The 27,986-nt window shown below is 34.8% G+C and overlaps 2 protein-coding genes across 5 annotated transcripts; one reads left to right on the forward strand and one right to left on the reverse strand.

Annotated features, from left to right (window-relative positions):
* Window positions 1-876: 876 nt before the first annotated feature.
* gipc3 (GIPC PDZ domain containing family, member 3) lies at window positions 877-12,711 on the forward strand. Of its 2 annotated transcripts, none has more exons than XM_048182136.1 (7): window positions 877-1,660; window positions 4,077-4,262; window positions 5,587-5,767; window positions 9,852-9,961; window positions 10,051-10,132; window positions 11,693-11,846; window positions 12,117-12,711. In XM_048182136.1, the coding sequence occupies exons 1-6, from the start codon at window positions 1,370-1,372 to the stop codon at window positions 11,842-11,844; spliced, it is 1,002 nt and encodes a 333-aa protein (XP_048038093.1). In that variant the 5' UTR covers window positions 877-1,369; the 3' UTR covers window positions 11,845-11,846; window positions 12,117-12,711. The 2 variants fall into 2 exon arrangements, with proteins under 2 accessions (XP_048038093.1, XP_048038094.1); XM_048182137.1 differs by lacking the exon at window positions 877-1,660 and adding an exon at window positions 2,287-2,484.
* Window positions 11,949-27,986, reverse strand: tbxa2r (thromboxane A2 receptor). Of its 3 annotated transcripts, XM_048182134.1 has the most exons (5): window positions 27,885-27,986; window positions 27,111-27,363; window positions 21,921-22,780; window positions 19,728-19,861; window positions 17,048-17,331 (listed from the first exon to the last, which is right to left on the reverse strand). In XM_048182134.1, exons 3-5 carry the CDS (start codon window positions 22,704-22,706, stop codon window positions 17,199-17,201), a joined length of 1,053 nt encoding a protein of 350 aa, XP_048038091.1. In that variant the 5' UTR covers window positions 22,707-22,780; window positions 27,111-27,363; window positions 27,885-27,986; the 3' UTR covers window positions 17,048-17,198. The 3 variants fall into 3 exon arrangements, with proteins under 3 accessions (XP_048038089.1, XP_048038090.1, XP_048038091.1); XM_048182132.1 differs by lacking the exon at window positions 19,728-19,861 and having other exon boundaries at window positions 11,949-17,331; window positions 27,885-27,981; XM_048182133.1 differs by lacking the exons at window positions 19,728-19,861; window positions 27,885-27,986 and having other exon boundaries at window positions 11,949-17,331; window positions 27,111-27,472.

The raw sequence follows: 27,986 nt of genomic DNA on the forward strand, positions 1-27,986 counted from the left end.
CTGGTCTATGTGTAAGTTGCATGTAAACTGGTCTATAAATCTGAAACACTGCTACATTGTTTGGTAATCAAATCACACAAAATTCCATTTCAACAATTTTCCTCAGATCATGTCATTGCTCACATGACTGTGTCACATGACATCTCATGACCTGCATATGGCCTTTTATGCATAAAACATAGCGGCATGTCCCTGTGTATGGTGTGTATTTGGAGGAAGGGGTTGACAGCGGCTCGGGTTACGCTCGAACTGAACAGAGGAGGCACTGTACCATCTACTGCAGGACAGATATCAGGACCGCAGCCAGTTCTGCTATCGGACCGCAGCTCATCTGACCTCTGAAGAGTTCTGTCATTTAACAGTTTGTTAATTGTGATCTTGCAAACGCTCATTGGCTTTTGTCCAACATTGGCTTTAAATGTTATTTGCAGTTATTGATTTCAAGATTTATTGCTTGCTACATCGCTTCTGGTGAAAAGAGGTCAAATAATGCAGAAAAGACATTACTGTTCTAAAATATATCCTCAAGTTTTCTCATCAGAATGAATTGCTTATGCTGAACTATTCCTCGGTTGTAAGATGAATAAGTATTTTTTGGAAACTTTCCACATTTTCTGAAGAACGTGTGAGTGGACCTTTGTGCAGATGTCACCTCCACCATGCTAACGTGTTGTTTTTAGCACATAGCTAAAATAGGATGTTGTGAATAGTTTGTAGGTACTTGGTTACTGGTTATTAAAGTGACGTGTTAGTGTTTACTGAATCTATCTATCTATCTATCTATCTATCTATCTATCTATCTATCTATCTATCTATCTATCAATTCAATTCAAAGTGTGCTTTATTGGCATGACTATTGTTATAATGTATTGCCAAAGCATTTCTAATTTTTACAGTGAATCAACATACATCTCTCTCTCTCCTGTCCATCTGTCCGTCAGCCTTAAAGGGATAGTTCACCCAAAAATGAGATTTCAGACCTTTGAGAGAATGAATAAAGTAGAATTTATTTAGTTTTGGGGTGAACCATCCCTTCAATCAAAAACCAGCCAATTCCATCCACATGTACACCCCATAACCGCAGACCAAACACACAAACGCTGCATCTCTCGAGTGTTTGGTGTGAAGACCGGCCCTGCCGCCAGCTCTATGGACAGATGGTCTCCAGGATCTCAGCTGTGTCGCTTCACTTCAGGTGTCTGTCCTGCTCTCCAGTGTCACACATAAGATCTCCAGCTCAAGGGGTTTTGGGTTTCCACTAAGCAGGGCGCAAAACCGCTCACCTGTGCAGCGTTGCCTGGCTACCCTCATCTTTAATTTAACACGCCAGACCCGACTGCAGACGGCCGCGTACGCCTCGGTCTTCACCATGCAGCAGGACTCAGAGAAGACGACTTGCGACTGCGAGCCAATGCAGAACGGAGAGGCCATGAGTCCAGATGTGCAGGACTCCAAAGGTTCACCGGGGGACGAGGAGAGCCAGAGAGCCGTCCCGTCCGCACCGCCGCTGCCGCAGGAAACTTCTCCGTGTCCGAGGCCCAAACTGGTGTTTCACACGCAGCTGGCGCACGGAAGCCCAACGGGACGCATTCATGGGTTCACCAACGTGAGGGAGCTTTACACCAAGATCGCAGAGGTGTTCAACATCTCGGCCTCTGAGGTACAGCGAGCCTTTGTCATTTCAGACCCATCAAAGTGTCTTTTTCAAGTCAAAGGATGGAATTCATTTTTCCTTGAGAACTCAGTTGGAGTTTGCTCTTGCTTCTTGTTTACATAGGTGGTTGAAACTTGCTATAAATATATTGCCATTTCATTAGATACCTTGATCATTACGGCTATTCAAATTTTTAAAAGTATTTTTTTTTTAAATTTTGGTTACAAAAATAATATCCTATATGCCAGTGGCTAATTGAAATAAATAAATAAATAAATAAATAAATAAATAAATAAATAAAGTAGTTTGCTAGTGGCTAGTAATAAACAAATGTTTTAATGTTACACTTCTTAGCAAAATAAATATTTTTTAAATAAAAAATGCTAAAATGTTTTCTTATATTAAGACTTCCTTTCCATATATTTCCATTCCATCAATTATCTTGATCCATGGGCCTATTAAAAAAGTTAAATAAATATTAAAATAATAAATAAATACATAAACGTGATGTAAATACAATATATCAATAAACTTGGACATTTTAATGTTTTCTAATATATTGTTTTTAGTATTATTTACATTAATCAATCAGTTTGAAAAAACGGGCAGTGTGATCTATCACATAAGTTATGTTTATCCCCAAAGAGATGGAAATCTAAAGGAAATGGCTTCTGCTTGCATATCACCAGTTCATCTTACATAACCGCTCAGGTTTATCTGTAGTATTTTCTTCAAAAGTACTTTATTGTGAAAATCACACAGCCTTCATGGTGAATGTCCTTCAAGAACCTGTTATCAAAACATTTCAGCGAGAGGTCAAGGCTAGAAAAGTGAGTAATTATCTCCACTTCAGTTTGAAGTCGAAAGTTTAGCATGAAGAAAGACTTATCTGGTCATGTGAGCATACTATAAACAAACATGCTACGTGCCTTACTCACATCCCGAAGCTAAATATTAAATAAAATTAGTTTTTCGGCACATATTAAGACTAGTACAAACATAAAAACGAAAATTAAAACACTGCCAGATCAGCTCTAAATACCTACTAGAAAACTGGATTAGCATCTGTTAGCATATTAACTAGGGTGACCAAACGTCCTGTTTTCCCAGGACATGTCCTGTTTTCACGTCCTGTCCTGGCCGTCCTGGTTGTTTTTTATAAAGTGATGAAAATGTCCTGGTTTTCAATTGTTTTTCATTGGGCCATTAAATTGACCGATGTTACGAGATTTTCGGTTTCCGAAGGCGGAGCATATATTAATATAAATGAGTTTCGCAGACATGCGCGATTGCACGTGCAACTGAGAATATTAGTTCACAAATCTCAAAACATTAGTGGATTATTCCATAAAGGTAACTATATTCTCAGCGTCGCGGCTATAACTTATGCCTAAACTACAGTTGTTTACTACTTCTAGGTAAACAGTTCATAATGTTTTCATTAGTATGCATGATTTGTGCAGTCGTCTGTAAATAACAGATACTTCGTGTAACAGCAGAGCAACCTTCAGCTATCGTCTACAATGAGTTCAGCTCGTTGTGCTCTTCCTTTGTACCTTGCGATGTAACAGCTGATAGGCCTATACATGTCTTTATAACTTTCATGCTTATTTGTTAAACAACAAAAAACTGCTGGGAAAGATCAGCTCTACAGCAAAATATAAATGGGCAAACAAGGAGGATGAGGAAGAAAAACAGGATGAAGAGGAAAACAAGGATGAAGAAGAAAACTATATATATATATATATATATATATATATATATATATATATATATATATATATTTGTTAGTTTTTGTAAGTTTGTGAGAGCTATTTTTGTTAAATTTGTATTGCTAATATAGCAGAGGTATTTTTTTTAGGTATTTATTTTTCTAATACAGAAGAGACATTATTTCATTCGTTATTTTTTAAACTTGTCATAATAAAACATGTTGAGTAACCTCTGAGAAGCCTATCTGAATTTGTATCTTTGGTTATGGATAGTATTTTGTAATATAACAATTTTCTATCCATACAGAGGAGGCATACTTTAAATGTATTGAAATTATAAGGCATCTTTGAGTAAACTTTTGAAAAACAAACGAGTATCATTTGAGTATCTCATTGCCGGGCCGAGTGTCCTGGTTTTCGGTAATCAAAATATGGTCACCCTAATATTAACTAGCATGGTTAAAAGTTGTAATAGGAGTTTAATCAACGTTCGTCGATGCTAACTCGATATTTGACTGCCTAAAACACAATACTAGTAATATTCTAACTGGCCTACTAGTAAACCACCACAGCGATATCTACTGTAGATTCCCGCGCGTGACCTCGTTCATCATGGAAAAGAGCGGTAAATGTTTTGGTGTCTGTTTTCTCACGCGTATCAATCAAACTAACCTATATCTCCTGACATTGTCTGTTTTTCCCCCTCCAAGATTCTTTTCTGCACGCTAAACTCCCATAAAGTGGACATGCAGAAGCTGCTGGGGGGTCAGATCGGACTGGAGGACTTCATCTTCGCGCACGTGAGGGGAGAAACCAAAGAGGTGGAGGTCATTAAAACAGAAGATGCTCTGGGTCTGACCATCACTGACAACGGAGCGGGATACGCCTTCATTAAAGTGGGTGTTAGTTATCTTATCAAGTTACCCGGTTAGGGAATGTTCTCAGAACTAACGTTCTGGAAATATTATCTCCAAGTTATGAACAAACGTTCTTCAAGTAATAGAACGTTCGTTCAGAGTTATTTGGTATTTAGTAATGTTCTCAAAACGTTAATTTATGGAACGTTTGGAACGTTCCATATTGAATTCCGGTTTTTAAGCGTTACTATTTCAAAGAAAGTCTCACAACGCATTTTATTAACATATACCATTTTATTAACATACTTTACCCTAATATCCATGAACATATAATATAACCCAGGTGAAATTTTTCGCGCACTAATTTTTAACTTAATATACTAAATATTCTTCTTTAGTAGGCTACTTCTTAAGAACATCTAAGTGTACTCAACTGTGCTATTTTGAGATACCATGAAATATGAACTAAAATGGGCTTTTAATATCCTATCTCTGTAGGCCTATTTAAAAAATATCTTTAGATACAGTACATTTGAACCCATAGTGTACTACAAGTGGTAACTAAATACATTTTTAAATACGGAGGATATTAAAAGCACATTCTAATTCTTGGTGTCTCAAAATAGCACAGTTGAGTACACTTAGATGTTCTTAAGATAAGCTTAAGAAGTACTAAAGAAGAATTTTTAGTATATTAAGTACAAAATTAGTGCACGGAAATAGAGCACTTTAAGTACATTATAGAAGTGTACTTTTTTTCACCTGTGTTATATGTTCATGGATATTAGGGTAGTGTGGGTCAAGATGACCCCCCCCCCAGCACTTTTGACGAATGGCTACGCTATTTTAATTGTCATTTCATCTGAATATCAACATTTGTGTGGCATTTAGTCAGTTGAAACAGTTTTGATCTAATTTTATGTCTCTGGAAAATAATTGACCTATGACATTGAATTATGTTGAATATCAACGTTTGTTAATGAGAGGTTTGTGGACACATCAGTGTGTTTAGATTGTTGAAGTAAACGTTTTTATTTTGAATTAAAGAGATAAAATTAGACCCCGTGGGGTAAGATGGGCCACCCAGAATTGCCACAGACGGCCCCTAGTGGCATGTTGTTACTATTTATATGCCTGTATAATTTTATCTCTTTTACTGGGATTCTGCATTGTCTGTCATCATTAATTCAATTATTATCAACTAAATTGTCAAAAAAAATTAAATTGCCTACAATACTTTATTTAGTATTTTACATTAATGACACTTTAAAAATACATAAATATTGCTAACAATTGTATCAAAAGTAATTTATACATTCTGTAAAAGTTTGTCTGGGTGGATGGGGGGAATCTTTTCTTTTAGAGGATAAAGGAAGGCAGCACCATTGACAGAATAAAAACGGTGTGTATCGGCGATCACATCGAGGCCATTAATGACCAGAGCATTGTGGGATGTCGACATTATGAAGTGGCTAAGATGCTGAAGGAGCAGACGAGAGGAACGCCCTTCACCCTGCGCCTGGTGGAGCCCAAAAAAGCCTTTGGTGAGTCTGGATATTAATATCTCAAATCATATCTGCTGTCATCAAGAACATCTGTGCAAACGAACTGCTTGTGTCATAAAAGGAGTTGCCTATCCTAATATTTTGTTTGACACTCATCTGTTGCTGGTTGTGTTTACAAAGTATGAACCATGTAGGTAACACTCGCTCGAGCTTATATTTAAGAGTACAGCGCCATCGTGTGGTCAGACTATGAATAACACGCTTCTGAATGTGTATTTACTGTTTGAAATAATTTTATATTGCTAATTTTGTTAATTATAATTTCAAATTAATAATCATACATGTATTTATTTTAAAATATGCACATATGTATGTAAAATCATGAATGCGTATATATTTATATACAAACATTTGTATAATTATATACAAATGTATATATAAATACACACACATACATGTATATATTTAAGTAATATATGCATGAATGTATAAATATGTATATATATATTTATATTATATATAAATGTAAATTTTTCTATAGAAAATAAGATATTTTTCTTGAAATATATACATGAATGTATGTTTATTTATATATACATAACAATTATACACAAAACAAACACGCATATATTATGTAAACACACTCTTATTTTGTACACGATAATTACGATTATTGTTTAACAGCCATAATATATATATATATATATATATATATATATATATATATATATATATATATATATATATATATAAAGAGAGAGAGAGTACAGCGCCATCATGTGGTCAAACTGTGGAAAAGTTATGACTGGTAAAGTAAATGAGTGGTAGCTATTTTATGTAAAAGTATTTCACATCATATTTTTAATAAACAATTTAATATACATATTTAATTATATCATCCCAGGTGAAAAAATACTATAGTAGCCTAAATACTATAGTGTTTTTGAACGATACTATAGTAAATTTACAACCCTTTAGTTTTACCTAAGGTAAACTGTAGTGTAATATTGTAGTATAATATACCCTATAGTTGTAGAAAACTTAGTACACTATTGGGTAAAGTAATTGTTTATATTAGTTGTTGTATTACCACAACAACTATAGAATTACCACAACAAGTACTTTAGTATGGTTCAAAAATGTTATTTAATATAAATTACTATAGTATTTTTTCACCTGGGATATTATATGAGGTATATTATATGATATATGAATGACCTCAGGGCAGCGAGGAAATAGGAGTAACTCATAATCCTAAAGAGGAGATTTCCTGAAATTGTACTTTTCAATGGATTCCGTTTTGAATCACAGAGACCAACGGAAAGTCACATTGCACAGCATTATTAGTCAAGGAAACGTTCCCAGGGTTCAAAGCGAGGCAGACGGGAAGCTTTTAGGGAATCTGACATCCTAAGAAACACTAGATCGGTTTAACACACACCGCTTGAGAAAGTCGCAGTGTTATATGCATAAGGAATCGTGAACGATAGCCTATATATGAGCTTGTAATTGCTCCGCAGGTCTGATTCCTCCTGCCGTAATTACAGTTTCTAAGCAGTAAATACTAATAATTAGACGGCGGTTTTCCTCCCACAGGTCTGAAAAACAAACACTAATCTCCATCTCTGCACCTCGACACGCTCGGCAGACTGAGCAAATTCAGAATTAGCCTTAATATGCGGCGGCAGAAACGAGCGTGGCGGCTTCTGCTTTCTGTGACAGCAAATTACTGCTGTTAATAATTGAAAGGCCTTTGATTATCATTATAGCATTAGCTAATTGGATGTTTTAGAGTGATGGATTAGCCTTTGTGAGAGAAAGGCGGGTAATTACACTCCCGAACGCGCACTGAATTCCCTCTCTGTGTTTGTACATAGAAGATCAAAGCCATAGCACCGGCTAATTTGACGCTACCGACAGCTACCCTAGCTAAAAGTAGTGATTGCTGCCTACTTTCAGTAGCATGAGTAGTTTAGTTAAGCTTTTCTACTTTAGCATTGTTTATTTAAAGAGATGTTGCCCTCTCAAACTGCTCAAGTGCAGTTAGCTTTTTGTTTGTTTGTATGTAGCATTTTTAAGGTTTAGCTTGATCGTAGTTGAAGTATATTGTAAATTAGGAGTGTTTTGCTAGTCTTTATTTAAGCTAAAGTCAAGCTAACCTTCTGAAAGTGTAGTTAACTATACTACAAACAACAAATTATTCAACGATCTCATAAGCGTTAAACTTGAACAGCTAATTGACACCTAAATACAAAATACGCATATGTATGTTCATGTAAATATTAATAAGTATAACTATAAATAATATAATTAACAGCAAAAATGTATAAAACTATTTTTACAACATAATATATAACATATAATAAATATATAATTAAATATGAATATAACTAATATTTAAATATTTATATGAAGTTCAAGTTTTTAAATATATATATTTTTAAATTTAAGTATTCTTTTTAAGTAACAAAAAAGAATACGACTGAAACATTAATATTATTACTAAGTTTAAATATAAATAAACAATATAATAAACAGTAAAAATGTATATTTTTAACAACATATGTTAATAATAATATATTAAATATAATTAAATAATATTTAAATATTTATAATATATAAAAATATTTATGTAAAGTTTATGTTTTTAAATATTTTTTTAAAGTAATTTTTAGTAATAACCTATATATATATATATATACACTACCAGTCAAAAGTTTGGAAACATTACTTTTTTTAATGTTTTTGATCGAAGACTCATGCTCATTAATGCTGCATTTATTTAATAATAAATACAGAAAAAACAATAATATTGTAAAATATTTTTATAATTTAAAATTATGGTTTTCTATTTTAATATACTTTAAAATATAATTTATTTCTGTGATCAAAGCTAAATTTTCAGCATCATTACCCCAGTCTTCAGTGTCACATGATCCTTCAGAAATCATTCTGATATGATAATTTATTATCAATCAAGCTGCTTAATATTATTTTACAACCTGTGATACAACCTGGGATTCTTTGATGAATAAAAAGTTAAAAAATATCAGCATTTATTTAAAATAGAAATCTTTTGTAGCAATATACACTACTGTTCAAAAGTTTGGGGTCAGTAATTTGTTTTTTTGTTTTTTTGAAAAGAAATTAATACTTTTATTCTGCACGAATGTGTTAAATTGATAAAAAGTGATAGTAAAGATTTATATTGTTAGAAAAGTTTTATTTATATTGTTATATTGTTTATATTTTGAATAAATGCTGTTCTTTTTAACCCTTTATTCATCAATGAATCCTCAAAAAAGTATCACAGTTTCCAAAAAAATATTAAGCAGCACAACTGTTTTCAACATTGATAATAACTGAGTATCAAATCATCATATCAGAATGATTTCTGAAGGATCATGTGACACTGAAGACTGGAGTAATGATGCTGAAAATTCAGCTTTGATCACAGAAATAAATTACACTTTAAAGTATATTAAAATAGAAAACCATAATTTTAAATTATAAAAATATTTTACAATATTATTGTTTTTTTCTGTATTTATTATGAAATAAATGCAGCCTTGACTTCGTTCAAAATCATTAAAAATAGTAATGTTTCCAAACTTTTGACTGGTAGTTATATATATATATCCCTTACAGAAAAAACACATGAACTTCACATATACATGTGATTTTGCACATGTGAAATTGTGTTTTTTCTGTATGGGATATATATATATATATATATATATATATATATATATATATATATATATATATATATATATATATATATATATATATATATATGTATATGTGTGTGTGTGCAATGATAATAGCACAATAAAATGCGATATAATAATACAAAAACAAATCAAATTGAATGTTAGTAAAATACACAGCTCACAGTTACAGTAATCCCGCAGTAGACATGAGCTGTACAAGAGCGCATACATTTCCTCAGACATTTCCCAGCCATAAACAGGAAGCTGAAGTCTGGAATTTACTTTCATCAATTGCTATTGGTGATTCAATCTGTTTTCCTGTTTTTGTTGTGCCCACTTTCAAATGCGATCCAGATGCCAATCTGAAGTGACTGAGATGTTTGATGTGTGTGTGTTTGTGTGTGGATCAGACATGATAGGCCAGAGGACACGAGCGCCCAAGTCCAGCGAGGGCAAGATGGTGAGCGGGAAAGAGACTCTGCGTCTGCGCTCCAAAGGTTCAGCCACCGTGGAGGAAATCGTGAGTTCAGGGTGCAAATTCCAGGCCAACTTTTGCTTGCCAAAATGTCCTCTGTTTCAACTCATCTCCATCCATTTGTCTTCCACCAGCCCAGTGAGTTCGAAGACAAGGCTATCAGGAAGGTCGATGATCTTCTCGAGAGCTACATGGGGATTCGCGACCTTGAACTCGGTGAGATGACATTTGGCCTTTAGTATCTGGATGTTGCCGTAAAAGGCTTGAGAAGAAGTCCCTCTAATTCCCATGAATTCACTGCATTACATCATGAGCGTTATTGAAAGTATTTGTTGGCTCTTGAGACCGAATCATTCCAAAAATAAAAAAGATGAGTGAATGTTTACTTTTGGTCTGTCTTCATCAAGGCAGGAATGTAACAATGACAAGTTTTTTTTTTTCATTTTTATCATTTATTGTATTATTAGATTGTATTAGGGCTGGGTATTGAGACAATATTCACAATTTGATTCGATTACTATTCACATGCTTGCGATTCGATTCGATATCGATTATTTTGGATGTAGTATTTCAGTTTCAGTACATGGCAAATTTTCTAGAGGGAAAAATCTCTCAACTAATGCTGTAAACTACACATGAGAGTCAGTTGATATAATATTGAAGGTTAAATTAACTTATTTATATACAAACACTTAAATTACACTCAATGATGTTTTTATTATAAATAAAGTTTAGAATTACATAATCATATTTCTACTCCAATTCGTTTTTTAAAATATAAACATTTAAATTGTGGCTGTCATAACTGATTTATTCAAACATGCATTAATTATTGAAGAATTATAATGAATATGTAACGGTGCATAGCTATATTTATCTTTCTAGAGCACTTTTCTATCTGACTAATGAGTTTATGGTCACTGAATATGTTTTTCTGAGGTAAATGTGACGTTACGTGACATTGTTTACAAGCTTTTATTGAGTCTTTCCGAGGTCGAAGCACTGATTGAGCGATTACACGAGACATGATACGGATTTCAGTAAGTTGTACTGTATATTTTAACATACCTTCAGATGTTCATGCATGTTTATTTCGCTGTAACTGGTATTAAAGCGGAGGAGAGGATGATCACATGCTTCTCTTTAACTGAGGCGCTAAAGCGATCTGTCACGCCACATTAAACAGCGCCAAAACGGTATTTATTTTTTGAATCTCATAATAAGATGGACGTCATTTGAAATCTGAGACTTTGCTTCATATCAAAAGTAACAAAGATTATTGTGATTTATTGGATGGGAGGCGCTACATATTCTGCTCATTCATCAACTGAAAACAGACTAGACTAATCGATTCTTGGGATTTAAGAATCGATATCAGTTCGTAAAAATGAGAATCGATTAAAATCAAGGAAATCAATATTTTTTACCCAGCCCTAGATTGTATTATTATTGTGTATATATATAAGAGCTTCTTCAGAAAAATCCTCCAGGTCCTGCAGATTCTTCAGTTTTCCAGCATCTTCTGCATATTTGAACCCTTTCCAGCAGTGACTGCATGATTTTGAGATCCATCTTTTCACATTGAGGACAATTGAGGGACTCGTTGTGTTTGAGTCCCTCAACTGTGACGTGGAATGACATAAACCCTCAAGGAATGACGTAAACCCTCTATATAAATATATAGTCTCGAACATGAGCCAGTATGGCAGGTAAACACATCACAGATCATTTTGTTAGGAGGTGTTTTTGATTTCGTATCTCGCTCATGTCGTACAGCGACGACCATAGTGGAAGCCGGGAAGAACAAGCAGAACCCGGATGATTTCGCAGAGGCGCTCGACTCCGTTCTGGGGGACTTCGGCTTTCCTGACGTCTTTCTGTTCGACGTGTGGGGCGCTCTGGGAGACGTCAAAAACGGGCGGATTTAGAGGTAATGCCTAAAATATTTGTAGAGGGAAAAAAATCAGCCTGAAAGCTACATGGTTTCAGATATTTGTTGACATTTGTGGAAGAAAAGTACGCAGAGAACAAATAAACCAGGTCATCTCAGGAGGCGTTTATTTACATCTTCACAGCAACACACTCACAGAAAACCATTAGCAACTCTGGACAAACGCCATTAGAAGCTCAACGTCAGACTTCACAGGCTAACGCTATCTCACACAAGCACATGCTTTTCCTCTTGTTTTTTTTGTTTCAGAGTAAGTAAAGACATCTGAGAGGCTGATTTATGACGTCTGTCATCTGTTTTCATATACTCAATCCTCCCAATTCCCACACTGATCCTGAGGAATGGAGAACGTCAAGGTATTAGCGAATAAACAATGGGCTAAAGTGTGTACGAAGTAGGTCAAACTGTATTTCCCACCGATGTGTATAGCTAAGTAGGGGTTAAACCAATCTTTTATGTGTTTTACATTATATATTTGACTTTAGAAGCATTACAATCAAGTATATGATAGCAGACATTAGCTTAGCTTAGCCTAGCCTAGCCTTTGTTTGTTCTGTCTTTTGTGTTATGTATAATTACAACGTGTTACAGGTGAAATGAATGATCTTTTACGATTAATGAGATCTTGTGACACGAATGGCTTGTGTATATATGCATCATCACTTTTTGACACATTTGAATTAATTATATGTACACATTTAATGTGTAGCTATTTAAGTCAAAAATCTGCTAAGTGTTTGCGCATTGTATATCGTGTTTTACAGTGTACGTACCCCTTTTACATGACTTGATGTGACATATTTGAATATATTTAAAGATTAAAAACGCTCTAGCATACCACAAATTGTGAGTCCGCAGACTTTTTGTACATTCGCAATTCATACACATCAAAGATAGTCACTCAAAAAATGGCTCATAAAAGTCCTTCAGTCAATGTGAAATAAAAATTGACACTATTTACTTTCTTAATTCTTTTTCCACGTCTTATACTGCAACGGTCTGGTTCCGGAAGTAAAAATCCTATTCATTTTTTACAAGAGGGAATTCGTTTTTAACAATAACTTGTAGAATGCTGAAAATAAATAAATAAAGCCGGAATAAAATAGAATATAAATATTAGACAAAAAAATAAAGTATTTCAGTTGAAAAGTTTAAGTACTAACATTACTACAACTTAAAAAATTCAATATTTAAAAAAAAAAAAAAAAAAAAAAACTAACAAAAATGACAACACAAATTCAAATGAAAACTGAAAATACATAAAACGTTAAAGACAGACCTACTGTCTGGTTGTTAATCGATGGAATATGAAGCCATCAGCATTATTTCAAATTATTTTTTTAAATAATCGTGTTTAACTGCAGAATTTTTGGTGAAAAACTACATTACCCATGATTCTGCAGAGAAATTCCACCAATCAGAGAATTGCGATAAAAAAGCAGTGCGAATTCCTATGCTCATAAACTACTTAAAATATTTGTATAAATATACATTTTTATGCAGTCAACATAAAATATGTTGTTTTTATATACACACTAAACATCTTTAAGTCAGTATTTTTGTACTTCTCCATAGTTTTTAATTCAATTATTCGCAGTTCTTCTGGGAATTGTAGTTCTTTCCTTCACTGAAGCTGTTAAGTACACAGTCTTGTATTTTTGTCAGATTTTCAAATACTTTTTTGCTTCAAATCAGTCTTGTGATTCACCTTGTGACTGGTTGGTTTGGTTCATGGCTCTTTAACTTAGATTTAAAAAAAAATCCCTATGGGGAAAATAAATAGGAAAAACAGTCCAGGAACCACTGAAAAAGTGGGCGGGCACTAATGCACTCTACTGCGCAAAGGCACCGCCCCAAAAATTACATCACCAAACACTATTATTTTCCAAACCCTCCCCCTCTAACCAACTGTCATTTTACATCAAATCACTAGCTAACTAATAAACTAACTAACTAACTAATAAAATCAAAACCACTTTTCTACACATAAAAAAAATCACGTTACAGAAGTAAAATGATTTGCGACAGCTTCACGTTGACTTTAAAACCCACAAAACATGCACTATGTCTGAAATTTGGTTTGAAACTTACTTTGCGACATAAAGTATGTTCTATATAGTATGATTGTGTGGTGTATGAATAAAATTTGGATGTACTACATCCACAATCTTTTGTCTTATCATGTGACCTACAATGTCAGTTGTGTCGCTTCACTGCCATTCACAAATCCTCTACCGTGGCCTCGTGGGATATTAAAGTGTCCATCGAATGCACACTTCTGAATCTTGCCATAAGTAGTAGGTCATCCGGGTACTTTTCCCAACTGTTTTTCAAATACTATTGTATTTGGACATACTACTCATACTATAGATGCAGCGATGGTTTATTTGTAGCTAGTCATGCTAATAGCCTAGCGCACTCTACAAGACAGAAGCTCATTATGCTTACAGTCAGTAACAAAAAGCCCTTATCGTAGCAACTCGCATACTCATGTTTTTGAGTCGCAGAGTCCAAGTCATCTCGGGTTTTTTCGCGCAAAGATCAAACTGCTGCACAGATGGGTTTGTATCTTGGAAATTGGTGCAAAAAGCATATCCTTGTTGTTTACACGCAAGAAACTGACTTTAAATGTACACGAGCGGACGAGCATCTGTTTGCAGTGTGCGCTAGGCCTCGGTGACATTGTTTGCCAAAAATCATCTCTACCAAAGATACAAATACTTGAGAGAACAATTGGCCAATGCAATCTAAACAAAAATGGGTTGAATAATGAGTTTGGGATTACACACAATATAAATACAAGATCAGAACAGATTATTCAGTCTGACAGCATTTGATGCTAACCTTGTGTTTCCTTACATAAGAATAACCAACTTTGTGCTAGAAATTATAATTGTTTGATTCCTCAAGACAAGAATGTTCATGACAAGACTAGACATAAGTCAGAATGGCCTTCGCAGCTAAAGTTGGGTGTTTCAATGGTTTTTTTAACCGAGTGTGTGGTCCTCATCTTCTTATCAGCAAGGAAAAGGAGTGTATATGTCTAGGAAGGGAGCCAAAACTGCAGTTTCTACTGTACTTTTTTTTTCATTCGAGTGCATGCTTGAACTCGAATTCTTCTTGAACATGTCCGACATAGGGGTGTGCGATATATATAGTCTACGATAATATCGTAATTGTTGTTTTAACAATGTGCAATCTGACATTATTGATTATTGATCACTTTGCTAAAACATGCCTAGAGAGTGCAGACACTGCGTGATGTAGCCTTTTCGGTTTAGGTTAGACTACTGCGCATGCGCATTTAGAGTGATTTACTCTAATAAAATGCAGTAAAAATGTCCCTGTATGAGGATTTTTATTTTAGGCTATATTTATATCACATGATATAGTTAAGCAATCACACAAAGAGCACGACTGCAAATGCGATATTGATTTTATGCAACAGTTTAATAAACAATTAAGTGACATTTTTTAGACACAATATTGCCTGTTTTGCTCCATTTTGCTGACAAAAATTGTTACAAACATGATTCAGTTTGATACTGAATGAATCAGTCCATTTGAACGAATTGGTTAAATCAATTATTCAATGACTCACTCATTAATAAAGTCAAATGCTTCCTTCCTGAGATGATCGGCCCTTTGAACGAATCGGTTGAATGAATGATTCAATGACTCACTCATTAAGAAAGTCAAATTGCATCCTTCCTGAAATGATCGGCCTTTTGAACGAATCAGTTGAATGAATGATTCAATGACTCACTCATTAAGAAAGTCAAATGCTTTGTTTCTGAAATGATCAGTGATTTGAACAAACTGGTTGAATGAATAATTCAATGACTCACTCATTAAGAAAGTCAAATGCTTTCTTCTTGAAATGATCGGCCTTTTGAACAAATCAGTTGAATGAATGATTCAATGACTCACTCATTAAGAAAGTCAAATTGCATCCTTCCTGAAATGATCAGCCTTTTGAACAAATCAGTTGAATGAATGATTCAATGACTCACTCATTAAGAAAGTCAAATGCTTTGTTTCTGAAATGATCAGCCATTTGAACAAACTGGTTGAATGAATAATTCAATGACTCACTCATTAATAAAGTCAAATGCGTTCTTCCTGTGATGATCGGCCCTTTAAACGAATCGGTTGAATGAATGATTCAATGACTCACTCATTATGAAAGTCAAATTGCATCCTTCCTGAAATGATCGGCTGTTTGAATGAATCAGTTGAATGAATGATTCAGTGACTCACTCATTAAGAAAGTCAAATGCTTTGTTACCGAATGAGTCGTATGCTCTCCAAATGCTCTCGTGGCACTTTGATGTCATATGCCGACCGAATCTCGAACAAGCCTATTGATTCAATTACTCATTAAGAAAGTCAAATGCTTCATTACTGAATGAATCAGTCCATTTGAATGAAACATTTGAATGAATGATTTGCTCATTAACAGTGACTTGCCGCCATTTACTGGCGGGTTTAATTTCATATTTAGAGTATCTTTTCAATTTTAAAATAAATTCATATATCATCATTTTGCTTTTAAAACATTTTTTATGCATTTATAACTGCAGGTTAAATGCATTTGTGTCCCCTCTGAGCTGCATTAAACAGTCTGTGTAAATAGATCTAAATGCCACTTCAGATGCAGCTTCTGTTTCCTCAGCACTGCAAAGACGGATTTAGTTGATACTGATTTCATTGAATTAGTTGAAGATCAAACGTGTCTGTTAAAATGTAATAATTTGACATAAATGATGCAGATAAAAGGAAAAATCAATTTAAACTTATTGGAAAATGTCTGTCAACTAACCACCGCACAAAATATGAAGAAAAACAAAAACTTAGGAGTCAACGGCAGCACAATAACACACTTAGCAAAATATCATCTGATCAATGTTATTGACAAAATCCCAGAAAATATTCGAGATATTATTTTTTGTCATTATCGCACACCCCTAGTCTGAGAAGAGTTTGCCAGGCTGGCCATCAGCACCTCTATGAAAACAATGCATCAAGAAAAGGGTCAAAAAGCTGGGCATGCCCTACATTTGGCTCCACATTAGTTCTTTCCATGAGACGTTTAATCATCACAGATGTTGAGCTAGATGCAAGTCCTGGTTTGCTCAATGGAACAAGATGACACAGGGATGTTCTGCACAGGTAAGGGCGTATCCTCTTGTCTGGCTTTGTCTGGATTTGGCCGGAGGTGCTCCAAACGGTCAATCGTTCCTCCCAGTGAGGTACGCGTGAGCCTGCGGAAGGACGTCGAGATGCTCATGATGGAGCCGCGGGACCAGTCCATCTTGGGCGAGATGCGTTTCAGTACGGCACGTCGGAAGAGGATGTAGACCCAGGGATCCAGGATCTGGTTCCACGTCGCAAAACGAAGCCAGAGAAGCAGGTTAAGAACTTCGAGCTTGCTGCCCGACAGCACTGTCTGCGCAATAAACACCTGTTGAAAGCAAAAACAACGAGAGGATGGTGAATAAGTTAGAGAAACGCAAGCACAAACATTGAGCGCGAGCCAACGCTTAAACTCCACTTGAGTCCGTTACTAAAATAAACAACTGCAGGCTTTGTCATATCGAAATGTTTATAAAAACGAGAGGATTTTTGCAATGAGAATAACCAGAATGTCATCTGGGGTTTCTGAACATACAGTTTACAGGAACAAAATTACTGACGTCATGCCGATACTTAATATAATTGGTCATGTTTTTAATTTATTTTCACGAAATCTGAATCAAGGACGTGTTTCACCCTAAAATCAAAAGAAATAAATAAGAAATTGCTTTTAAGTCTATTAAGACTTTTAATATTTCATGACAATCACCAGTTCTCTTTATCATAATGCAATTACAAATTTTTTTTGGTTTAAATTAAATATTCTGTTATTTAATTAATAATACTTAAAATTATTAATTCCAAAATAATTAAAATAAAATGTAAGAGAATTTGTGGGGAAATTTGCTTGATGGTCATAACAATAATAAAATATAATATCCTTTAAGTTTAGTTACGATTTATCATATTACTGTGAAAAAAATAAAGCAAAACAAATGGAGATACTGGAAATAAAAAGAGCCGTGTGAGGCCAGCTGTGATTTCTCATTTGGACACTGTAAAGCTTTTTTTAGGATGAAACTGGCTGCTCTCACATGACCTTTTTGGATATTTTGGATAATTCCAGCAAGATACCCAAAGGGTTTGTTGATAACATGAACACTTAACAATAATGCAGCGAATACAGCTGTAAAAGTAGTGAGCTAAGCAGTTCTAAATCATTGACCTTTGCAGTGTTCACCCGACAAAATACACATGCTCAAACACACACACACACACACACACACACACACACACACACACACACACACAGAAAATGTAGTGCATTTAGTGGAACATGACAAAAAAGACACATTTACCATGGTAAGTACAGTTTCTGCCAAATAGTTATATACACACACACACACACACACACACACACACAAGTACATCTATATTACATACATTTCATTGTTTAATATATATAGTACAGTCCAAAAGTTTGGAACCACTAAGATTTTTAATGTTTTTAAAAGAAGTTTCGTCTGCTCACCAAGGCTACATTTATTTAATTAAAAATACAGTAAAAAAACAGTAATATTGTGAAATATTATTACAATTTAAAATAACTGTTTTCTATTTAAATATATTTGACAAAGTAATTTATTCCTGTGATGCAAAGCTGAATTTTCAGCATCGTTACTCCAGTCTTCAGTGTCACATGATCCTTCAGAAATCATTCTAATATGCTGATTTGCTGCTCAAGAAACATTTATGATTATTTTCAATGTTGAAAACAGTTGTGTACTTTTTTTTCAGGATTCCTTGATGAATAGAAAGTTCAAAAGAACAGCATTTATCTGAAATACAAAGCTTCTGTAGCATTATACACTACCGTTCAAAAGTTTGGGGTCAGTAAGAATTTTTATTTTTATTTTTTTGAAAAGAAATTAAAGAAATGAATACTTTTATTCAGCAAGGATGCATTAAATCAATCAAAAGTGGCAGTAAAGACATTTATAATGTTACAAAAGATTAGATTTCAGATTTTCACTTTCTATTCATCAAATAATCCTGAAAAAAAATATTGTACACAAATATTTTGTAGAATTGTACACATTAAATGTTTCTTGAGCAGCAAATCATCATATTAGAATGATTTCTGAAGGATCATGTGACACTGAAGACTGGAGTAATGATGCTGAAAATTCAGCTTTGCATCACAGGAATAAATTACTTTGTCAAATATATTCAAATAGAAAACAGTTATTTTAAATTGTAATAATATTTCACAATATTACTGTTTTTTTACTGTATTTTTAATTAAATAAATGTAGCCTTGGTGAGCAGAGGAAACTTCTTTTAAAAACATTAAAAATCTTAGTGGTTCCAAACTTTTGGACTGTACTGTATTTTAATGTATATTTATTTAACAAGACATAAAAAGATGTATATTTATTTATAAACACAATCATAAAGGCATACATTTATAGTATATATTTATTTCATATAATATACTTACATATAGGTTTATTTCATAAAATAAAAGTAACAAGTACACACACACACGTCATATATATAAATGTATATGCATAAAATTATGCTCATAACTGTGCTATTTTGGCAGAAACTATGATTAGTGTGGATGATGGTTTTTAGTTAACCAGCGGTCATTCCCAGATGAACCAGCACAGCGCCACAAACAGTTTGAAGCAATCTGATGAGTGAGCGAGTGTGAATGGCAGTCACTGTTAATTCAGATTACAATCTGAATTACCCATTAACCGGATGGGCAGCTTTACTCGCCTCAGGCTAGACTCTTGACATAGGATGTAAATCCAAGGGTCACATATCTGATTGCAGGTGGCCAATCGAAGGTAGAACAGAACGCAATAGGGGTCGACGGCTACGGAGGACACGACGGTCTTCAAAATGTACATCTGTCCGGGAGAAACAAGGTTAGATGCGTCACAGGTCACAGAAAGAGTGTTCCCGTTTATGTCACACATCATCATTATAACAGCACAAGGGAGTTTCAGAGTGTTTATTCCCAAAGTTCCATTTCAGATTACAGATGATTGTCTAAACGTTTCAGGTGCTTATGTAACTATGGCCACTTTTGGATCTGTGGATTTCTAGGCTTCTACTTTAGACATTATACTACTATTACATGTCATTTTATTTTACTAACCCTAACCTTACAGTCTACTAATACTCTAATGAGAGCTAATTTAGCATACAATTGGCTAATGATGAATGTTGTGTTAAAAATAATTTGAGTGTGTGTTGGTGTGGACTTCCTGTTCTTCTCCTCAACAGGAAATAGCTTCTTCCCATTAGCCTTATCAGCAGTTCTCACACAGCTCCTTCATGTTCCAAAACATGGAGAGTTTCCTGTGTGAAGAACCTCTGAATGCATTATTTGACAAGTAAAACGTCTGACTTTACGTAATGCACCTGTGTCACGCAGCAGTATTTCTGCTCTACATTTAGATAAACAACAAGCAGGACTTAAAACAAGCACCGTCACGGACAATTAAAATGATTTGGACGATTGCAAGAAGCAGTACTCATAATGTGACGTCGAAAGTACGTACCAGATGCCACCGACATCTGGATCTAAAATGGGTTGGATTTACAGAACAGCATGTTAAGTAAACAGATCGTTTGAAGTCAGATAAGAACTCGACAACTAAAGTCTGTGCAGTTGAAATCAGATATGTCTACGTTCAAGGCAACTTTTTGCCTTTTTTAGTGACTGTTCCCAAGCTGCAGGCATTATTTCAAAGCTTTTCTAAGAGGTAGGCAACATAAATAATGTTCAAAAAGATGCTTTCTTTGGGCCAAATTGTAATACAGAAGCACATCATGTGTCCTTTACAGTGAAGGACACACTTGACCCAGAATGCATTGCACTGAGATTAATGAAAAATGCATTCAAGATGGTGGTGGAGTCATTTAAAGCTATTAATGGTTCCAATTTCATATTTTTGGAATTGGAAATTATTCCAATTTTTATGCATTCTAGAGTGTCACACCAACATCAAACTCTACTGGAATCAACTGTGTAGCACGAAAGAAGTTGCATTCGAATTCAGACACTGAATGATACCCAAAAATAATGCCAATTTTTGGAGAATGTAGAAAGCAGAAATGAGAAGCTTATAACTGTATTTCTTCTGTTCAAACGTGTATTATTTGAGTTGTAAAGCTGCTTAAATCTCTTATAGTTTATGGTGTTGCATTGTCATTGCAAGAAAGTCGTAAAATTGGACATGACATGCTTTTTTACACACTAAAATCATGTTGGCATGGATATTGTTCACATCTTGTAGCTATACTATTGAAATGGTGAGTATTTTGATGTTTACGGATTGGCCCCATTCACATCCATTGAAAGTTGTATGCTTTTTCTCTTCTATTTTTGAGAAAAGGAGTGGAACTTCATTATTTGGTAATCAACATTATTTCACAAATGCTTTATGGATTTAGCTTAACTCGTACTTGTACTGAACCCTTAATATTGCTCTACGAGATTCCGTCTTGGTCGCCTACTATCTAGGTACACTCTTAAAACTAAAGGTTCTTTATTGGTATCAATGGTTCCATGGAGATCCTTGTAACATTTCCATTGCATAAAATGTGAAAAAAAGTTGAAAAAAGGTTCTTTAAAAGAACTGTTCACTGAAAGGACCAAAAATGGTTCTAAGATTTTCCCACTAATGTGCAATGAAAGGGTTCCATGGAACTTAAATGTTCTTAATGGAACCACAGATGCCAATAAAGAACCTTTATTTTTAAGAGTGGAATAGAGGTTCTTTAGATTTTCTTTAGATGTTCTTCACAAATCTTCATTGAAAAGTTATTTGGGGGACCAAAAATGGTTCTTCTAAGGCATCGCTGTGAAAAAAACCCAACCTTTTGGAACCTTTTTAAGAGTAGATTTCGGAAACAATTCAAAAACAGCTGGTCAATTTGGACTTAGTATTGAGAACTCACCAGTAAAGGGCACCAGCAGATGGAGGCGATGGCCATGATCAAGATGAGCTGCACCATCATCTCCACTTCGTAATCTCGCCTCCGTTGACTGCTGTCCTGTCCGCAACACACCCTCAGGAGGGTAATCACACTCACGGTGTTGAGCAGGAATGACACAGCCAGCGACAGCAGGCCGACGAGCGAGAAGATCAAGCTGAAGGTCATGTCTAGAGGTTTGGAACTGATGTTGAGGAAGCACCAGGAGCCAGGCACCTGGAGGTGGTAGCTTCCCAACCCCACCAACGGCAAAAGGCTGATGCAACCGGCCGTGACCCACACCATGGCCACCATTGAGCACGCTCTCGAGTTGGACATGGTGGTGGAACGTGAGAAGGGTCGGTTGATGCCTATGAAACGCTCTATGGCCATGGCGGCGCCAAGAAGCAGTGGGCAAAGTCCGTAGAACACCATGGACATGCCCATGAAGTTGCAGAAGTGGCAGTGAGGGTCCAGCTGGCGCCAGTTGAAGTGCGTGATGTGGAAGGACACCACGATGGACCCGGTGACCAACAGTCCCATAAAGTCGGTGAACACCAGGCCGCCGAGGAAGAGCAGGAACGAGGAACGTGAGCGGCTCTTGGTGTGGTGAAACGTCTTGGCCAGAACCACCAGGGCGAAGAGATTGGAGCTCAATCCGAGCCCGCTGAAGACCGCAGAGAAGTACGCGGAAGTGATGGTGTGGTTGTATTTGAAAGGAAGGCTGTTGATGGAGAAGCAAAGCGGAGTCGAGTTGCTTGGAGGGACCATTTTATCGATGGAGAACAGCGATGAAACTATGGTGGCGGAAGATGAATTCTCTTCTCTAGGGGGTTTATTTCATCCTGTGGACAAAAAGAAAATCTCATTCAATCTCATTCCAAACCCATAAGACTTTCATCGGAAATTGAATACTTCCCTACTATATACAGCAAAAACTGCAGTAGTATGTCTGAATACATAGTAGGCGAAAAGTACCCAGATGACATATTGCTGGACACTTATATATATGGACACTGTACTATCCCATGACGCCACGGGAGAGGATTTGTGAATGACGGTGAAGCAGCGCAACTGACACCATAGGTCACATGACAGTGACAACATGGCGGATGTAGTTCGTCCGAATTTTATTCATACTCTTATGTTCGCTAATCAAGGTTTATATGTGAATAAAAGTTCAATTAAAAACTAAAAACTAAATTAAATATGTGCATTTATGTGTGTTTTGGGTGAATAGACTTTCAACGGAGGGACAGAAATCTCTTAATTTCATTAAAAATATCTTCATTTGTGTTCCAAAGATGAATGAAAGTCTTATCGGTTTGGAACGACATGAGGGTGAATAAATAATGACAGAACTTTCATTTTATTGGATGAAACTAACCCTTTAGTAAACATTGCTAAGCACTGTATTTGCTAGAATTGTGTACTTATGTACGCCACATGACTCATTTTGGAACATTGTTTTCCTAGCAAACAGGGAAAACTAGTCACATCCCTGTGTGTTGTTTTCCCAAAGCCTTGTGCAATAGTACAGGACACATGATTCCAAGCAGACGTTCAAATGCAAACAGAGACTAAAACATGGACAAAATGTGCTGCTTTTGACGTCAACAGGAAACATCAAATATCTGACGAATCCAATCTACAGATGAATTCAGTTATTGTGATGGTTCTTTTCAAATATGTAAGATCAAATCAACAATAAACAAGCTCAAACATAACATTTGCTGAAAATTTTTTAAAATTGTTTTTGTCAATAATCAATAATAATAATAATCACAATAAACAATTTGCCCGTGAAGTATTATAATTAACCTAAAACACGCTAACAGCAGCTGTCACAATTCAGAGGCTGCATCCTTTGAAAGCCGTGATGGTCGGAACAAGCGTTGTTAAATGGGATATATAATGGCATAAGACATGAGTCAACACTTGAACCAATTTAAAAATTTTTTTTAATTATTTTTACGTTTGTATCATTGGATATTTGAGTAAGTTAAAACCCAATACTTATGTTTAAATGTGCAATTCTGCAATATAAAAAAACTGTCATTACTGGCATGCAATAAATTCTGGGATAGGCAAAATTGCAAAGGATCCATCTGTTGTATCTTTCATTGCCAGCGAAAGGGAGGACATGTTAACAATGTGCTAAATTATGCTAGCAACATGTTAAAATGTGCTAACATGTTAAATCATGCTAGCAATGTGTTAAATCATGCTAGTAACATGCAAAATCATACTAGCAATGTGTTAAACATGCTGGCAAAATGTTAAATTGTGCTAACGTTAAATCATACATGCAATATGCTAATCATGCTATCAACATGTTAAAACATGCTATCAACATGTTAAATCATGCTATCAACATGTTAAATCATGCATGCAATATGCAAATCATGCTAGCAACATGTTAAATCATGCATGCAATATGCAAATCATGCTATCAACATGTTGAAACATGCTATCAACATGTTAAATCATGCTATCAACATGTTAAATCATGCTATCAACATGTTAAGTCATGCATGCAATATGCTAATCATGCTATCAGTATCAACGTTAAATCATGCATGCAATATGCTAATCATGCTATCAACATGTTAAATCATGCATGCAAAATGCTAATCATGCTATCAACATGTTAAATCATGCATGCAAAATGCTAATCATGCTATCAACATGGTAAAACATGCTAGTAAAATGCAAAATCATGCTAGCAACATGTTAAACATGCTAGCACAATGCTAAACATGCTAATAACATGCTAAAAATTGCTAGTAACATGTTAAATCATACTAGCAACATGCTAATTAATGCTAGCAATGTGCTTTTAGGTTTTTTCGAACTTTCACCAAACATGTTTTTTTGGCTTTGTAAAGCCAACATCAAACATGGTTCACAAACTTTACTTATTATAAAACATTCTATATAATGAACCTAACATATATATATATATATATATATATATATATATATATATATATATATATATATATATATATATATATATATATATATATATATATATATATATATATATATATATATATATATATATATATATATATATCAGCCTATTAATATCATTAATAATATAAAAGCATTCTTCCAGTAAGTAACATTATCACCTTTAGGCAGTTATGGCCTAATGGTTAGAGAGTTGGACTTGTAACCTGAAGGTTGCGGGTTCGAGTCTCAGTACTGGCACGAAAGTGAATGAACAACGCTCTCTTCTACTCTCAGAGTACAAAAAAAACTTAGATCGAAGCCATGAATTACAATGATTTTAGGCCCTGTTTTTCCATATTAAGTTTCCTTAAACATTTGAACTCACTTTAATGTGTGTCCTTGTTGCTTTATTACCCATCATGCTAAAACAAACCATCTCAATATATATTTAGCCCTAAAGCGTATGTAAGGTTTCCTGGATCTACATAAAAACACCAAGATCTCATGGATGAGCCACACCTTATTTAAAAAAACATAAATCTGTCTCTGGCATTTCCCTAAGGAATGTGAAATAGTTCCTCTCTACTTTGGTCATTAAACATGAGTGCCTTCATCCACAAACCGCTTCAGATCGATACCGCAAGTGCCGTTACCTCAGCCATTATTTTTCATGAGGCAAAAGACTAAACATCTGAATACATTCAGGGACTGAGGATGCAGACTCCACTCGTGGGTTCCTGTAAACGCTGCTAATGAGGATACAGCACACAGAAACCTGAGGCTGGTGATGGTGTTTATGTGTCTCTCTTAGCAGCGTAATTCCAAAACAAACTCTATTAGCCAAACACAGACCTTTCCACAGTGCGCTTCTAATCAAATTCGATAAAATGAAGCCCAGAAATAAGCTTAGCGAATGTCAGCGCCAGAGAGTGGGCTGGGAAATCCATGCATTCACATCTTTAAGGATTTCAATGTGAAGCTGCATCTAAATGTGTGAAACATCAGCAAAGAGATGGGGGGTATTATTTATCAAATATGATTATGGCTAGGCTATATGTTGTTTTGTTGCATAATCACATCATTATATGATTCAATATCATATTGCAGCAACACTTATTACTTATAACTAAAGTTAATAATAAAAAGCTATTTAAAGTTTCTTTAAATGATCGTTTTGGTTAAATGTTAAGATATCTGTTAAGATAAATGTTATGATCAAATGTTAGATAACAGATCAAACAGAAAAAAAACACCCCCATAAAGCACTATGGGTCCTCGATCATTTTAAACGTGCATTTTTAAAAATATGTATTTAAAAATTAGCATTTTTGCCAGGTAATTTTGTGTTAATTTTTGTAAGACCAATTACTGTTAATTTTCTCACCCATACATAACATAGTTCAAACTCAAGATTAAAATAATAATCTTTAAAAAAAAATGTAAAAAATCAAGACTGTATCATACATTTGTGTCACATACAAAATCTTCCACTCATTTAGCCTAGCCTATATAAACAGATAAAAAATTATTCACGTCATATATAACATAATTTTTGGTTTTGCACCTGCCGACTAACTGTTAAACTTTGTATGTAGCCTACCCTACCAATTGCATTTGATTCAATTTTGGCATCCCAGTTGAAAAAATACTATAGTAGCCTAATTTATAGTAAATACTATAGTGTTTTTGAACCATACTATACTAAATTGTAGGTATACTGTAGCCTATATAGTATTTACAATACTTTGTTAATGAATGCTACAGCACAGTATTAAGTATAGTGAACTGATAAACTGTAATAAATACTGTAGTATACTTTAGTTTTTACTACAGTGAACTGTAGTGTATTGTAGTAATATACCATATTGGCTAGTTGTAGAAAACTTAGTACAGTATTGGGTAAAGTAATTTGTTTATATTACTAGGCTATAGTTGTTATATTACCACAACAACTTTAGAATTACCACAACAAATTATTTCAAGTACTTTACTATAGTATGGTTCAAAAACACTATAGTATTTTAGCCTATTTTTTCACCTGGGATTGACGTTGTTGTGGTTGACAAGTTTACAAAAATAGATTGGTTTTTAGCAGAAGCACATGCACAACGAGTAAAACCGTGTTTACATTCAAAGTAAACATAAAACTACGTTCAAATCGAAAGTTAAAGTTGACAGCGATGCACTTATTAATGAGTTCAAAACGTCACATTTTACCTGAGAAACCGTTAAAGACCGGCGCGCATTCCTTCAGTCTCTCCGCGGATCCCGGCGTCTCCAGAGATCCTCAAGCTCTGCCTCCATCACCTCCATCCTGATACGCACTCAAACTCATCCGCTCTTCGACTCAAATACGCGTATGACTGTGATGATGATGATGATGAGACACACCATCCTGTTCCTCCTTCCTCGCACTTTAGCGCCGCTATTCCCGGAAGAGCCGCGGGATGATCATGAAAGAATCTTTGGCCTTCCGCCAACAACAACAACAATCAATACCAGAAACTCTCCGAAATGAAATGAAAGCCCATTTCCGACACATATTTTTTTCATAGATAAAGCAGCTTTCAATACCAACACAATTTGGGTTGAAATATTTAGAGACCATTTATTTACCCAAACATGTTTTCGATCATCATAGTACTTTTTTTTGTGGTATAATCTGTGTATCAGCAGCTCAAATTACATTAATATTGCATGAACAGACATTGATTTGAGGAAAATGCTTATGCATCTTTATATTTTAATTATGCATTAAACCGAAACACTTTTTAAAACCGATGAAAGTGAATAATGACTGGAAGTGTTCTTGGGATGGTGACAAACAGATAGGAATATCTTTATAAGCATTAAAGAGACAAGTAATCAACTTGCTAGTCACCAACAAAAACCTTAAAATGTGAATAAAAATAATAAAAACTAGTGAAAGAAATCTCAAACTGTGCTTAAATATTAGACCTTTCAAGTCTAAAAAACTTCTTTTACTCTTACCTTTTCTTCAAAGGGTCTGTTCTTCTGCAAAGTATTAGCGCTAGATCAGATACTTCTGTGGGGTGAAGCTAAAAGCCCCATCAGCATTTATGACCGCAATAA

Source organism: Megalobrama amblycephala, linkage group LG2 (genome assembly GCF_018812025.1).
Source record: "Megalobrama amblycephala isolate DHTTF-2021 linkage group LG2, ASM1881202v1, whole genome shotgun sequence".
Taxonomy (NCBI): domain Eukaryota; kingdom Metazoa; phylum Chordata; class Actinopteri; order Cypriniformes; family Xenocyprididae; genus Megalobrama; species Megalobrama amblycephala.

Excerpts from the sequence above, each read along its gene's own strand:
- gipc3 (XM_048182136.1), top strand. The coding sequence starts at position 1,370 with ATGCAGCAGGACTCAGAGAAGACGACTTGCGACTGCGAGCCAATGCAG. Across the intron at positions 4,263-5,586 it reads CGGGATACGCCTTCATTAAA|AGGATAAAGGAAGGCAGCAC; the intron begins GTGGGTGTTAGT and ends CTTTTCTTTTAG. Across the intron at positions 10,133-11,692 it reads GATTCGCGACCTTGAACTCG|CGACGACCATAGTGGAAGCC; the intron begins GTGAGATGACAT and ends CATGTCGTACAG.
- tbxa2r (XM_048182132.1), bottom strand. The coding sequence starts at position 22,706 with ATGGTCCCTCCAAGCAACTCGACTCCGCTTTGCTTCTCCATCAACAGC. Across the intron at positions 17,332-21,920 it reads TCTGCTGGTGCCCTTTACTG|GTGTTTATTGCGCAGACAGT; the intron begins GTGAGTTCTCAA and ends TGCTTTCAACAG.